This window comes from Mytilus californianus, unplaced genomic scaffold, assembly GCF_021869535.1.
Source record: "Mytilus californianus isolate M0D057914Y unplaced genomic scaffold, xbMytCali1.0.p SCAF_8, whole genome shotgun sequence".
NCBI classification, from domain to species: domain Eukaryota; kingdom Metazoa; phylum Mollusca; class Bivalvia; order Mytilida; family Mytilidae; genus Mytilus; species Mytilus californianus.
The window spans coordinates 88,354,712-88,369,643 of record NW_026262734.1 but is presented as its reverse complement, the minus strand read 5'-3'; the positions used below and the strand labels follow the sequence as shown (position 1 = coordinate 88,369,643).

At 32.6% G+C, this 14,932-nt stretch overlaps 1 protein-coding gene across 1 annotated transcript in view; it reads left to right on the top strand.

The window, feature by feature from the left end:
• Nucleotides 1–7,821, top strand: part of LOC127712193 (kielin/chordin-like protein) — a 42,196-nt gene extending 34,375 nt beyond the window's left edge. Inside the window, exons 19-25 of the mRNA XM_052218492.1 lie at nt 1,288–1,320; nt 2,974–3,075; nt 4,118–4,150; nt 5,168–5,269; nt 6,265–6,297; nt 7,284–7,366; nt 7,696–7,821. Coding sequence (XP_052074452.1) covers nt 1,288–1,320; nt 2,974–3,075; nt 4,118–4,150; nt 5,168–5,269; nt 6,265–6,297; nt 7,284–7,366; nt 7,696–7,701 — 392 coding nt within the window. The 3' untranslated portion in view covers nt 7,702–7,821. The remainder of the gene's footprint in view (nt 1–1,287; nt 1,321–2,973; nt 3,076–4,117; nt 4,151–5,167; nt 5,270–6,264; nt 6,298–7,283; nt 7,367–7,695) is intronic.
• The last annotated feature ends 7,111 nt before the right edge of the window (nt 7,822–14,932 follow it).

The following is a 14,932-nucleotide window of genomic DNA, read 5'->3' as shown; positions in this document are numbered from 1 at the left end:
ACCTTAATAACGAAATTTCTCTTAGTCTTATTTACAAAAAGTTCCCATGCTTTGATGGATTATTTGCTGCTTTATAAGTTGATCATATTGTATCGTCATTTTGATTCGACTATTTTTACAGGCGTTATTGGACTTTTGACTCTTAGTATCCTTTCGATTATTGTGACAAAATATTTGTGAACGTAATTCCTCTGCGATCATTTTACAGAAAGCTTTCTTGAACGCTTGATGCTTAGGTTTGCCATCCTGTGTGTTTCTATAAAGTACCACTTTTATTTTAAAAGAGGTAATAGTGTCACTTTGTAAATATAACTCCTTGAGAGCATTTGCTAAAATGTCTCATACTTGGTAGGATTGTTTGCAATCATTTGCATTTGATTATATTATACGGATACGTCTTTTACCATTTTTATTGTCGTTATTGGACTTTTTAACATTATGCTACTATCTTATTACACCGGCACATTGTGACACGCCATTAAAATTCTTTATTTACACAGCGCGAAGGACATTCGCAACTGCGTAACAATCTTGCCTATCTACAGTTCTGTGGACTTGTTTTTTTTGTCGTATTTCATTTGTTATCAGAGTGATGTTAGTTTCTCTTCAAATTTTTTTTTTGTAAAGACCCTTTGGTATCTTCCGCCTCTATTTTACATGTCCAAATTGTTCGCTGACTCTGATATCGATGTAAATTTGTGTTACTCAGACAACGTGTAAACAGTCTCGTCTCTGTAAAATAGTTTGGGATCGTTTTCCCGCTTATTCTGTTTTTGTTTACATAGTTAAATGTAGCATGTTCCTGTTGTATTTTCAACCTCTTTTTTAATGATATACTGAAATGACAAATATCTATGTGTTAAGTGTTAAGTGTCTGTGTCAAATAGTTTATGATCTTTTTTTTCCAAATTCTGTATTTGTTTGCAATGTTACTATATATTTGCTGTAACGTGAGGTATCCAAAGTGCACCTATTCTTAAAATTGTTCATCGTCGTTTATTTTAGAAACAAACAAGAATTATCATTCTGCGTTCATTTTGTATATGTTACGTTATTTATTATATAGTTCCACAAACTTGATTTCGAGTCCACACTTAATCGTAGAAAATTGAGTTTGAACCGACCGCCAAACGATTGAATATTGTGATGAGGAGTACCTTAATTGCATACAAGCTTAACTACACATCCGTTAAATCGAATAATTGACTTTTCTTCTCCACATTTTGGAACATTTGAACATAAGTTATTTTCAAAATGCAGATTTGTTAAATCTTTTTTCTATTTCAGTTGAAGGTAAAAGAAACAACTTGTTTGAACGAGGTAAGGTTGAGAATTTAGATTATATGTCTTGTTAAATTGAGTTCTTTCACATTAGATACGTGTACCCTGCATATATCATCAAATCAAACTATGTCATCGGAGATAGGTATCTGTTCAAAGGACAAAATCCGAACGACTCATTTTGTTAAAGTGGGAAGGGAAATTAATTATGGAAATTATGGTTTTTTACAGTAAGTTGATATTTACCAATTTGTTTTAAATATATACATTTTAAATTTAATTATTGAAGGGCCCTTTGTTGCAATCGGTTAACGATATCGTCCATCTCCATAAAGTTAAATTAAAAGAGAAAAATAAAAACGGGCAAGAAAATGATGGCAAAAAACAAAAACGACGAAAAGCCAAGAACAACAATTTACACGGCACAAAATAAAAACTGAAGACTTAGCAGCACGAACCAAAAAAAAAAAAAAAAAAAAAAAATGAGTGCCCTGAAAGGATTAACAGATCCTTATGATTGTGACACTCGTCGTGTCTAAGTGAAAAAACAAAATTTATAAGTTGATGAAAAACAAGCAACTCGACTGAAATATGAATGAATGAAGGACGAAAGAAAAAAAAAAACAACAACAGTCAACGAAGCACCTTATTAAAAACTGATACTTCCTCATATTCTAAATCTAAATTTTAAAATTGCAAAATGCAGGCTTTTGTTAGCAATTAAAATACGCATAGACATGTTAGTAAAGACACATTCTGTCTCATGATAAAACATAATGACTTTTTTATGAAATACCCTTTGTCACACAGGACAAGAAAAAGCAGTGCTGTCAACAACACTAAAAATAACGTTATTTCAAGATGAATAAGTTACAAATAAATATATAAACTGTAGTGATTTTCGTGGCAGACAGTTTAATGAAGAAATAATTCATGGGGAATTGAATATATCGTGATTTTACCACGGGTTGGCCCTTTATGACAAATATTTTACCTTGAGCGATAGCGAGGGGTAAACTGTCGGCATAAAGGGTCAACCCGTGGTAAAATCACGATATATTCAAGCCCCCATGAATTATTTCGTTTCTAATAGGACAAATACGGCAATTCTTTTGGATCGAAACGCTCTAGGTGAAGGCATTATTTGCCGTTCCCATAAATAAACGCACTATTAAATTGACGTAAAAGAACGGAGCAAACTGAATAAATGGCATGCTTAAATTATTTACAATGACATATTTAGATAGGTTTGGATGAATCTAAATGATAATTGTATTTATATGTCTTATATGTAAATAAAAAATGGTTTATATAACACATTTTAGCATCGTTTGTTTGCCTTTCCTTGTTGTGATGATTTTCGGTTTCACAAGCGTGTATTTTCCCGTAAAATGCTTATATTCTTTCCTCATCGTTCTATGACGTCGGGTAGCTCATTCATAAAAAAGCATATGACGCGGGAGTACGATCGAAACAGCCCAAACAATATATTCATATTTAACCACGGGTGTGTACTCAAAGCGTTTGAAGAACGTCATGTTAGAATATATATTTTACAATAAGTGTCTTTTACCACCTGGGTGACAGTCAAATTAAAGCAACTATAAATGGTATAAATTAGATTTAAACGGTCCATTCGTTACAATGTTATACGTTTGAATGTCCATGTCTCTAAATTTGATATATTTTCAGCACCATGTAAGCAATGCAGAAAGGGATGCCCAGCCGGACAGAGAATCCGGGATTGTACGCCTGAAGACGACCCAAATACAGTGGTTTGTGACTGCGTACCAGGTAAGCGTATACTAATTGGATTCATTAACACTTGATCATATGCCTAAAGTCAAACATTAACAACAGATTGAAAGCAACATACTAGTAATATCATTTTTGTCCCCCAGTACCTTCGATTGTGGAGAAGGAGTCCTTGGACTGACTTTGTGTATTATTGTAATAGTGTCACCTGGTAAACACAACTCATATGATACCATTAACCAACAAGCTCGCATACTTGGTACGATTGTCTGTAATCATTTGTAGCAGACCATATTATACAATAAGTTTAAGTTGACCAATTAGATGGCAGTTATGAGACGACTTTCTATCATTACATTGTACATAACTATCGTACTACAATGACATATTGTGAAAAGCCATTAAATTCCTCATTAATAAAGCGCGGAGGACATTATGGTACGGCGTAGCAATCTTGTCTGTGTACGTTTTTGTGCACTTTTCAAATGACGTATATGTTTGTGTCAACAGTCTGTGTCAAATAATGTACAATCTTATTCCCAAATTCTGTTTTTGTTTTGTAAAGTGAATGTATAATTTCTGTAACGTAAGTGTATTCAAATTGCAGACATTTTGACAGTTTTTATACCTTTTTTTTTCCAGAATCAGACAAAATTTCTCCTTATAAGTTCTTTTCATTTTCCTCATTTATTATATAGGTCCCCAAACTTGATTTGACACAAGTCCATGATTAATATGCATTTTTTAAGACATAAATGACCATGACATATTTTAATTGTAAATTGTTGAAAGACGACTTTTTTTGGACGTTACATTCGACGTTTCCATTCATTTGTTTTTTTTCACTGGATACTTCATGTATTGATATATATGTGACCTTATGGTCTACTGTACATAATGAGAAATGATATAATTTAGAAATGTTTGGTTTCTAAGAAAACCTTTAAGATTTATGTCGCTTTTTGGTAAAATAAGTACAAATTTCGTTACTAGGTGCAGTTCGGATACCGTTACGTTAGTATATATCGTAAGTTGTTTTCAAAGTTCAGATTTTGTTAAATTTTGTTTTTTTTTATTTCAGTTGAGGGCAAAAGAAACAACTTGTTTGAACGAGGTAAAGTTTAGAATCTGGGTTATATATTTTGTGAAATTGTAGTTATTCAAACTAGATTCATGAATCATGCATATTTCACCAAATCAATTTTGTAAACGGAGACTGGGGATCAATATTCAAAAGAGAATGTCCGAAAGAGACATGTTGCTAAACGGTTAGGGGAATTAGATCTGCAAACTATTGTTTTATATATTTAGTTGATACTATTATTCAATTTGTTGTGAATACATGTATATACTTTGTTTATGTAAGTATTGAATCGCCCTGTATTATAATCGGTTAACGATATCGTCCATCTAAATAAACTTAATAGGATAGACAAATTACATAAAGAGGCAAAGAAAGTCATTGCAAAATACGACAAACGATGAAAAGCCCCCCAAAAAAAGTCTACACCACACAAAATTAAAACTAAAGACTAAGCAACACGAACCAAATCAAAAACCGGGAATGCCGCGGAAGATTTAGCAGATCCTATCAACTTGTGACATTCGTCGTGTCCAATGAGACAATCTAAATTTCATTAGTCGATAAAAACAGACAATACAAGACCGAAAAGTAAATCAAAAACGAAAATACAAACCATAGTCATCGGAAAAGCTTATCTTTTATCTTATTCTAAGCCTAAATAAAAAATATTCAACATGCAAGTTTTTACAAGAAAATTTAGATAAGCGTAGAAATGTTACTTCAGAAATGTTTGATCTCATTCTAAAATACATTGAAATTTATAAACACCCCTTTTCGTGTTAAAGGACAAGAAAAGCAGTGTTGGCAACACAACTACTATTAACGTGATGTTATGATGAATAAGCTGCAAATGATTATCTGAAACGTAATGGTATTTGCGGCAGACAGTTTAATGTATATATTACATCATAAATATTAACATGTTGTTTAAATATCTTTGACCATCTAGGAGGCAGTCGTGTTAAAACAACCATAAATGGTACATAGTATATTTAGTTTATTCGTTGCAAAGTTATGTCCATGTCTTTGAATTCAATATATTTTAAGCACCATGTAAGCAATGCAGAAGGGGATGCCCAGCCGGTCAGAGAATCCGTGATTGTACACCTGAAGACGACCCAAATACTGTAGTTTGTGACTGCGTACCAGGTAAGCGTATACTCATTGGGTTCATTTACACTCGGTCATATGCCTAAAACATTTTACTTTATCGAAAAACTGTATACAATATACTGTATGTACTATCAACGACAGCAACGTTTTTTTATCGGCGCCCTTGCCTATTTACTATCAACAAGAAAAAGTTTTGTTGTTGACGTCATTGAAAATACGTCATTGTTAAAATTTTACTATCTGCTACAACACCTTTTCTGTTGGCGTCTATGTTAGTTTTACTTGTATGTTTGTTTGAAATTTGTGGTCAGTTATGATGTATGTTTGTAATGTTTGTTTACACAGTTTTTGTTGCTGGATCCCAATTATTGTCACATCAACCTATCATGTCTGTTAAGGTTGCTCGCCCAATTCTGTCAATATAACGGACCGATTCTGCGTTTATTTTGTAGATGTATCCTTATTTATTATATAGTTCACAAACCTGATTTCGAATCCATACTGAATCGTAGAAAATTGAGTTTGAACCGACCGCTAAATGATCCAGTATTTTGTTTGAGGAGTACCTAAATCGCACTAAAGCTTGAAAACACATCCGTCAATTAAACAACTGACTTTTTCTCTGCATTTTTGAAAGAATTTGACACAAGTCCATGTTTAATATACATTTTGTAAGAAAGGAGTCATCATGACATATTTTAATTGCTCATTGTGAAAAGTCAATTTATGTCGACGTCACATTCTTCGTTTCCGGAAATTTTATTTGGTTTCACTGTACACTTTATCTATTGATATATAATGTGACTGTATGTTGTACTTAAGTATATTCAACTATGTTAAAAGACGTGCAAAAAGAGATATGCTAAACTTTAGAAATGATTTGTCACTAAGAAAACCTAAAAGATTTCCGTCGTTTTTTGGGTAAAATAGGCAGAATTTGGGTACAATGAGCACTGTACTAGGTACTGTTACATTAGTAGTAGTATAATTCCTAAGCTGTTTTAAAAGTTTCGATTTCTTTTCTATTTCAGTTGCAGGCAAAAGAAACAATTTGTTTGAACGAGGTAGGGTTTAAATCTATGTTATAAGTTTTGTTAAATTGTAATAATTCACACTAGATTCATGTATAATGAAGATTTAACCAAATCAATTTTGTCAACGAAGATAGGGGATCAATATTCAACGAACCATGTCTTAACAAGGCATTTTGTTCATGCAGGTAGGGGAATTAGATCTGCAAAATATGGTTTTATATAAGTTGATATTTTTTTTTCCCTGATTTGTTCCAAATATATACGTTTTTTAAAGGTCAGTATTGAATCGCCTTGTGTTGCAATTGGTTAACGGTATCGTCAAGAGAGTTTAACAGAAGAAAAAAAACCCAACAAAAGTGGCCAAGAAAATCATGGCTAAAAAAGGGAACCGACGAAAAGCAAAAAAAAAAACCCAGTCTACACAACACTTAATAAAACTAAATAATAGGCAACAACAACGAATCAAAACACTGAGAGTACATCGGAACGAATAGCAGATCCTGCCAGCTTCTGACACTCGTCGTGTTCAAGTCAACAATCGAAACTCTCAAGTCTAGAAAAGCTAACAATAAAAGATCGATTTGTGAAAAAAAAAAAATAGACGAAAGCATTCAACAAAGCACTTCAACACGTTCAAAGACACCTGGTACTTTCTTTTTTTTTAAATCTAATTGTTTAATTTTTAACATGCAGGCTTTTGCTAGCAATTTAAATACGCATAGGCATATAAGTTTAGAAATATTCTATGTTATGATAAAACATAATGACATTTTTTCGAACACACCTGGTCGTAAAGGTTAAGAAAAGCAGTGCTGTCAGCGAAACTGATATAATAATAAGTATTTTCCAAACATGAAAAATGAATATCTGACATTTTAATTTCAAATATGTTACATCATAAATATATTTGTTAAAATATTTTTCACCACCTGGGTGACAGTCATGTTAGAACAACTATAATTGATGTAAATTGAGATTGAAAATGTAACTGACTTTGTAAATCAATATATTTTCAGCCCCATGTAAGCAATGCAGAAGGGGATGCCCAGCAGGACAGAAACTCCCCGATTGTCCACGAACAGACTGCGTATGCATACCTGTACGTGTTAAACCCATTACGTCTAATTTGATTCCAGGTCTTACATTTTTGTAATGCATGCATAGTAAGAGAAGCTTATCCTGTCGACGCACATAGTCTCGCCCCTTTTTTTCATTTTAAAGATTTCAGAAACATGCCAAAAAAAGTAGTCGATCGCTGTTTCACCATTTTTTATATTCATTACGACAAAAAAAATTCAGTTAACCATTGCAGATTTATAAAGATTTCATTTAAAACTGGCAATACATGTGATATGTGATGAGTTTTCACCTGCTATAGAACACTATTTATACTGCATGTAAAAATTAAAAGCTTTTGTTTTTTTACAGGCATAGATGCGGTACTGATTGGACGATCCTGATTTATTACTTGCCAGTATGTCATATAAAAGAAATAGAACATTTAAAGCAAACATGTTAGAGATACAAAATTAAATCTGGATATGCTACATTTGTCATGATGTTTTGTTTTCAATTTAATTAATATATTCCAATATTCAACCTATCTTTACTGCATCTATAATCGAGTTGAACGCTTTTTTGTCTTTTCTATTTGAAAATAAATGCTTCTGTTGCATTGAATGTTCCTCAGATAATACCAAAATAATCAGTATGCTGGAGTTTTTCATTGACAGCATTTAAGTAGTATTTGGATATAGAATTAACGTAGTGGGTGGTAGGCATTTCTATGGATAACACATTGTACGCCTCACCTTATCGATCTCTTCTTATTTTTATATGTGTCAGAATTCCTTCAGAAAATAGTAATAGCAAGAAGACAAACGAAACAAGATCGTTAATTTCACATACAAGTATTTAGATGATATTCTTTCTATTAACAATTCTAACTTTTCTGATTGGGTCCCATTGCCATATTAGTTCTCTAGAACTAGATGCTAAGGAAAACACATCTTTTGGATTCTTTCCTTTTCTAGGGTACCAATTTTTGTTGATTATGAAAAACAATTATTTTTGTGGATATGTGAAACCGTGGATTTACAAATGTCTGCAAACTAATCAAATATGGTATGATATAATAAGTTAGGGAGATACCACATTTTTACTAGGTAGAACATTTAAATTTGTCCTTCACCTGTACACAGGAACTCCAAGAAAATTTGTATCCATCGACAAATAATGAATCCACAGTATACAGCTTTAGACATACACATCGATTATGAATACAGTGGTGTTCCAGTTCAAACGAAGTCAGGAACATGACACTTGTTTTCAATTCGTCTCGATGATTAAATTGTCGAGCATTTAATTTTGTCAGATTTTATATATTATTAATCCTTTTTTGAATTTACGTGGAGTTCCCAATTTTTGTGTATACTTTAATGCTTTGTTGTCATATCAGCAAATATATCGAGTGTGCCCTTTTCCCTATAGGTATCTTGACATTTACACTAAACACCGACTTACATTATGGATGACACATATCAAAAAAGGCTTAACCTGATGGCCTCGTTTCGATTTGAGTTAGTACAATTCCTTCAATTGTTTGGTTTTTTTTTTAAATATCATTAGATTATAAAATAGATGAAAAATAAACAAACAACGTTTGATGTTTGTTAAATGGGAAAAAAAAAAAAAAAAAACCCACATCATTTTGACCAAGTAAAAAAATGACGAAAACAGTTACATTTGCATATTCGACACAGCAAAAAAAAATATACATGGTATAGGAGTGGTAGATGACTATTCTTTATAACCATAAGTAATTAATGATTTATTAACCATCAGTTCAAGTCTATTCTTTAGCAGTTTTTTTTATGTGCCACTGAAGTGTTATATACTTGGTAAATTGATACAAATAATTTTTTTACCATATGTATATTTTCAAAAGGCGACTGAACTCGTCTTGCTTTGATGATTAGCTTGATTGATTGATTGTTGGTTGCTTAACGTCCAGTGGCAAATATTATATGCATATTCAGGACGAGGACAAATTAACAATAAATACAACAGGTAGGTTCTGTAATAGGGGCGTCTGGGGTTAAGGTATGCGAAATTTAGACTGCGATGGGAAATGAGGGAATATTGGATAGGGACAGAAATTTAGCCTTGCAACAGGTCACCTACGGACCCCTCAAAAAGTTGTTGCAAGGGTTCTTAACGTGCAAAGAGCGTGGCACTCTCTTTACACGAGGCATCGGTTTAACGTCCCCATTCTAACCGGACGTGGCTGCAAATTTGTACATCCCGCACAGCCAAACGGGCGCCCTACTTTAGCAAGGGTTTTACTGCCGGTCGGAGGAAGACCAATGGTGACCATACTTCTATTCCCCAGTCACCCTTGGGGGTTTTGATGATAAGAGTTAATTCGAAAAGGAATAAAGGAATAATACATTATTATAGTTTTATAGATGGCAACTGGCTGTATAATATAGGGATTTGACTTGAAGATATCGGGATATGGGTGTTAAGTAAAAAAGGAGGTTGTGATAGTATTGAAAAACATATTCTCAAAAGCAACACTGTAATTAAATCTTTGAATATTATTTGTATTGGTATGACTATTGATTTTGTTATCAGTAAACTAATACCACACATATATATCATTGTTTTGCACATATGTACTTTCACGGTACTACTATCTGTGGATACCTATATTTTGGCATAACACAAGATCCTGTTTTCTCTGACTGTTAATGACGTCTTTACACTAAATCTATTGGATATTGGATGTTCCCCCAAAATGCGCATTGTTTTTGCAAAAAAATCATGAAGTATTTTTGATAAAAGAAACTGTTTAGTACTTACCTAATTTAAGTTGTGTGTTATAATCCAATTAATCATATGATATATATATATATATATATATATATGTCACGATATGTGTATTTGTTTGGATCGTTTAAACCACGTGTTTTTGGTGTTTGGTGACTTATATTAAATTGACCTGTATATATGTTTATCTCAATTTTGTTCTGTTATTATACCACTACTGTCAAGCTGTATATTATGTATATCTGCCTCTTGTAACAGTGTAAACTGTCAGAGTGTACACTAAAATCTTGGTTAACATCTTGGATTGATATCTAAGTCTTAGAGACATGATTTTTTATTAGTTGTTATTCGCGGTGAACTAGCTGTCAGTAACTGCGAGTACTCTCATATCTGTACTTAGCGTTTGCTGTGTTGTTACGGGTATGGGATGGATAAATACCCTGCCACGTCCGTTCTGTTTTTTTTGGTTCAATTTCTTTCTGCTTTGTATCAACTGATTTGTATAGTTTGTTCTTATGTTGTGCTGTAACACTACTGTCCCAGATGAGGGGAGGGTTGAGAGCTCACAAACTTGTTTAACCCCGCCACATTCTTTATGTGCCTGCCCCAAGTCAAAAGCCTGTAGTTCAGTGGTTGCCGTTTGTACATGTCTGTCATATTTGTTTTTCGTAAATGGTTTTGTTATAAATTCGGCCGTAAGTTTTCTAATTGTTTCATATTTTTCATGTCGGGACCCAATTAAAGATGACTATGCGGTATGGGTTTTTCTCATTGTTGAAGTACGTACGGTTTCCCATAACATGCATAATTGCTTACATCCACTTCATTTTGAACTTTGGTGGAAAGTTGTCTCATTGGCAACCATACCTCAACTCCTTATTCTTATAATAATTATATTAAGTTAAACGGGGATAGTCTGATTTTCAATCATTGGATAAAATAGAATATAATTTGATAGGTAAATAAGATGATTAATGATAAAGGTAGAATCTCAGAAAAAGAATATAAAAATAGTACAAATTAAAGAGTATACCAATGGAAAAAGATATTGGAAACATAATTGAATAATTAATAATATCTGAAAAAACGTTAACATGTTGTTTCCGGATCCTAGCAATTATACAATTGTATTAATATTTTTATGTGAATTTGTGTATATCTGTTATATTTTAATTTAATTTATAAAATATCTTTGCACTAAAGATACACAGAACTTAAAAACATATAAAGGTCAATTTACCTTCAACCATCAAATCTTTTACAAATAGCAGTCAAAATTTCCCGACCCTTTTTCAGTTGATCCTTTTTTACAGAATCTAACTGCTAGTTATAATTAATGATTGTCAAATGTGGTGGACTCCTGAATATGAATTTATAATTTAGAATTGCCATGACTGATTTAACTCCCTCAGGCAAAGTTGACCTTAGATGGATTTGGCTATTGTTTAGATCCATTTTGGTTATATAACTCTTCAACTGTTTAGGTACTTATACATCCTTGGCTTTCAAATATTCGGCTTTGAACGTTCATGATAAAGGTAAATCCAGAAAAACGCTTCGGACGCAAGAACTTTATAACATGTTGTTCCCCCACCTTAGTAGCAATATACCAACTTCACCTGCATGTGGGATATACATTTCCCGACTTATTCGGTATTCAAGAGCTTGCAGCTCCTACTCAGACTTTGTAAAACGTCACCAGTGTCTGAGCAGAAAGTTGATGAACCAGGGGTATGTCAAAGAACGTCTCGTCCTTTTTCTAAAAAAGTTCATCGGATGGTACCAAGAACTTGTTGATAAATATTCCGTATCAACTTCACAAATAATACACGATGGTCTTGAAGTATAGATTTTGCGTACTGACGTTGTTTATCATCTTAATAACGTGTTATAGTAATCTTTTATTTATCTTTATTAATATTACTTTTACTGTTAAGTCTGTTTTTTTGAGATATCCATTTGACGTGACTCTGTGCTTATGTATCCCGTCATACTTTGAACGACAAAATTATTTTATTTATCAATATTACTTTTATTGTTGAGTCTGTTTTTTGTGATATACATTTGACGTGACTCTGTACTTATGTAAATCGTCATACTTTGTACCACACAATTATTTTATTTTATTTATTAGTATTACTTTTACTGTTAAGTCTGTTTTTTGTTATATCCATTTTACGTGGGTCTTTATTTATGTATCCCCTCATACTTTGAAGGACAAAATTATTTTATGTCTACCTGTGCGATTTTCAAACGCGCGATTTTACGCCAGTACTTAAAACCTTCCTTCCTTTATGGTTGGATTTTACATAGATAAATAAAATCGTATAATATAAGCAAAATGAGGATGTTAAATTTGATGTATGCCGTTTTGTGCTTCTTTGTTACATTTGTTTGTTTTTATAGTGATTAAGATGATAACACAATGTTGACTGCTGTACCCCTATTTTTGACATGTTTACCTATTGTGTCTGTTTGTTTTGTTCATGCATCGTTGTCAATTTAATGGAATTTGATGCGACTGTCATACAAGTGAGAGGTTTAGCTAGCCATAAAACCAGGTTCAATCCACCATTTTCTACATAAGAAAATGCCTATACCAAGTCAGGAATATGACAGTTGTTATCCATTCGTTTGATGTGTTTGTTTTTTTGATTTTGCCATTTGATTGGGGACTTTCCTTTTTGAATTTTCCTCGGAGTTCAGTATTTTTGTGATTTTACTTTTTGTTATCATTTTTTACAGCACTGGATCAATACCTCTGCTGGTGGACTATTAGTCCCCGAGAGTATCATCAGCTCAGTAGTCAGTACTTCGGTACTGACATAGTTTATAACAAACCTTTCTAAAATTGTGCGTTAATAAATTTTGCAATTATTCGAAACTAAGGTTTCAACTCCTTCAGGCAAAGTTGACCTTACATAGATTTGGCAATTTTTTAGATCCATTTTGGTTATATAGCTCTTCAACTGTTTAGGTGCTAATACATCCTTGGCTTTCAAATATTCGGCTTTGAGCGTTCCATGATGAATGTAAATCTAGAAAAGCGCTTCAGACGCAAGAAATTTATAGCGTGCTGTTTTCATTTTTCTTTAAAAGTCAATTTTTGCCGATTAATTCCGCTGAACATAAGGTCGTCACCTTTATAACTTCCTCGCCTATTGTCTTTGAAAGTACACAGCGAAAACGATTGTTTCCTATGTTGTTGTTTTTTTTTTTCAAATACCTCTGTTGTTAGTGTAACAACAAAGGTATTATAAGATTTTTCATTATTTTTTTACTTTTACTAGCACAGTCGTGTGGATACTTCGTTGTTAACAGCTTGATAACTTAAGGCAAAGTGTAAGACTCTTTATTGTTATATGTAGGTTCGAATCCCACTCAAGCTCAAATGTCTTATCTGCTGACACTATCCAGTATTTTTTTTTTTTTGTGTGTGAGGGAAGGTGTGTGTGTGGGGGGATGGGGGGGACTTTGACCACTTCATTTATTCTAAGGAATAATTCATGCAAGCCATAGATATGTTGAACATTTATACATGTTCTGGGCAAAAAGATAAACAAGTCCACAAATCACTACATCAAAAACCAAAAACTGAGAATCACGAACTCCACCAAAACTAGAGATCTGCATGTCCCTTTTGTACATAGTTGTACGTCGATACTGTCTGAAGGCTGATCTGTCTGTCGTTCTTCATAAAGCAATGTTTGCTGATACTGCATGAAAACCAAAGCAGTTTACGTTATCTTATGTATGGTATCAAGTATCCCCCTGCACTTAGCAAGATAAAGGCAGCTGTAAATAATTTTTCCGCAATGGGTATATCAAAATAACTATAAATATGGAGTTGTTGCGATAGAAGCGCTTTTCTTGATTAACCTTTAACTTGAAACGCTCGTACCCGAAAAGTTGAAAGCCAGGAATGCATAAAAATTAAGGAGCTATATATTTTAAAGAATTTGATAGAATAGCAAAAACTATCTACGGTCATGTGTATGACGTAACTGAAAGAGTTATTTCAATGTGAAACATTTTCTTGTCTTGTTAGGTCGTTGACGTTTTTGCGTATAACCACCAAAAAATTATTTGCTCTAATGAGTCTATCCAATTTGAACTACACTTCTATGTCGCTTTGAAAATTTACAAATATATACATGCTATGTGAACTTTTAATATGATGTATTTTGTAACAATAATCTTTTTGTTTTTCAGTTGAAAGTGGAACACTTATGTTTCATGTGAGTGTAGAATAAAAAAAAATCAAAGTTATTACGGACCGTTAAGTACTTGAAATGAGATGTGTGCTTTTTGTCGTGTTGAACATGTTAAAGGCCGACCTGTGACATTAAGATAAAGAAAGTATGTGCAGTGATTTTAGTTATGAATCAATTATTATTATGATAGTAATATTCGAAGAAAATACTAACTTAAGTATAAATATGTATTTATATATTTTTTCATAAAGTATTAGATGAACAAACTTATATCCCACTTAAAATTTCTACAAGTTGTATCATTAAGTGTATTTTATAAATATTCATGGTGCGACCTGATACTTTTAAATTCCTTTCACTTGTGTATTCCAATATCAATCTGTCCATTACTATAGCATGTATAGTTCATCAATGCATTTTTTCAATTACATTGGTTTTTAGGAAAATATATATACATATGGAAGTTTTGGCAACGAACATGTTACAAATGTTAAGTAGTGTAAGAAGAAATTGATCTTGCACCATATCAAACAATGTCAACATAAATTTTGGAGCAACAGTCCTAGAATGAAATTAGCTTATATACTGAACGTGACATTTTTTTTCTCTTTGATAGAAAA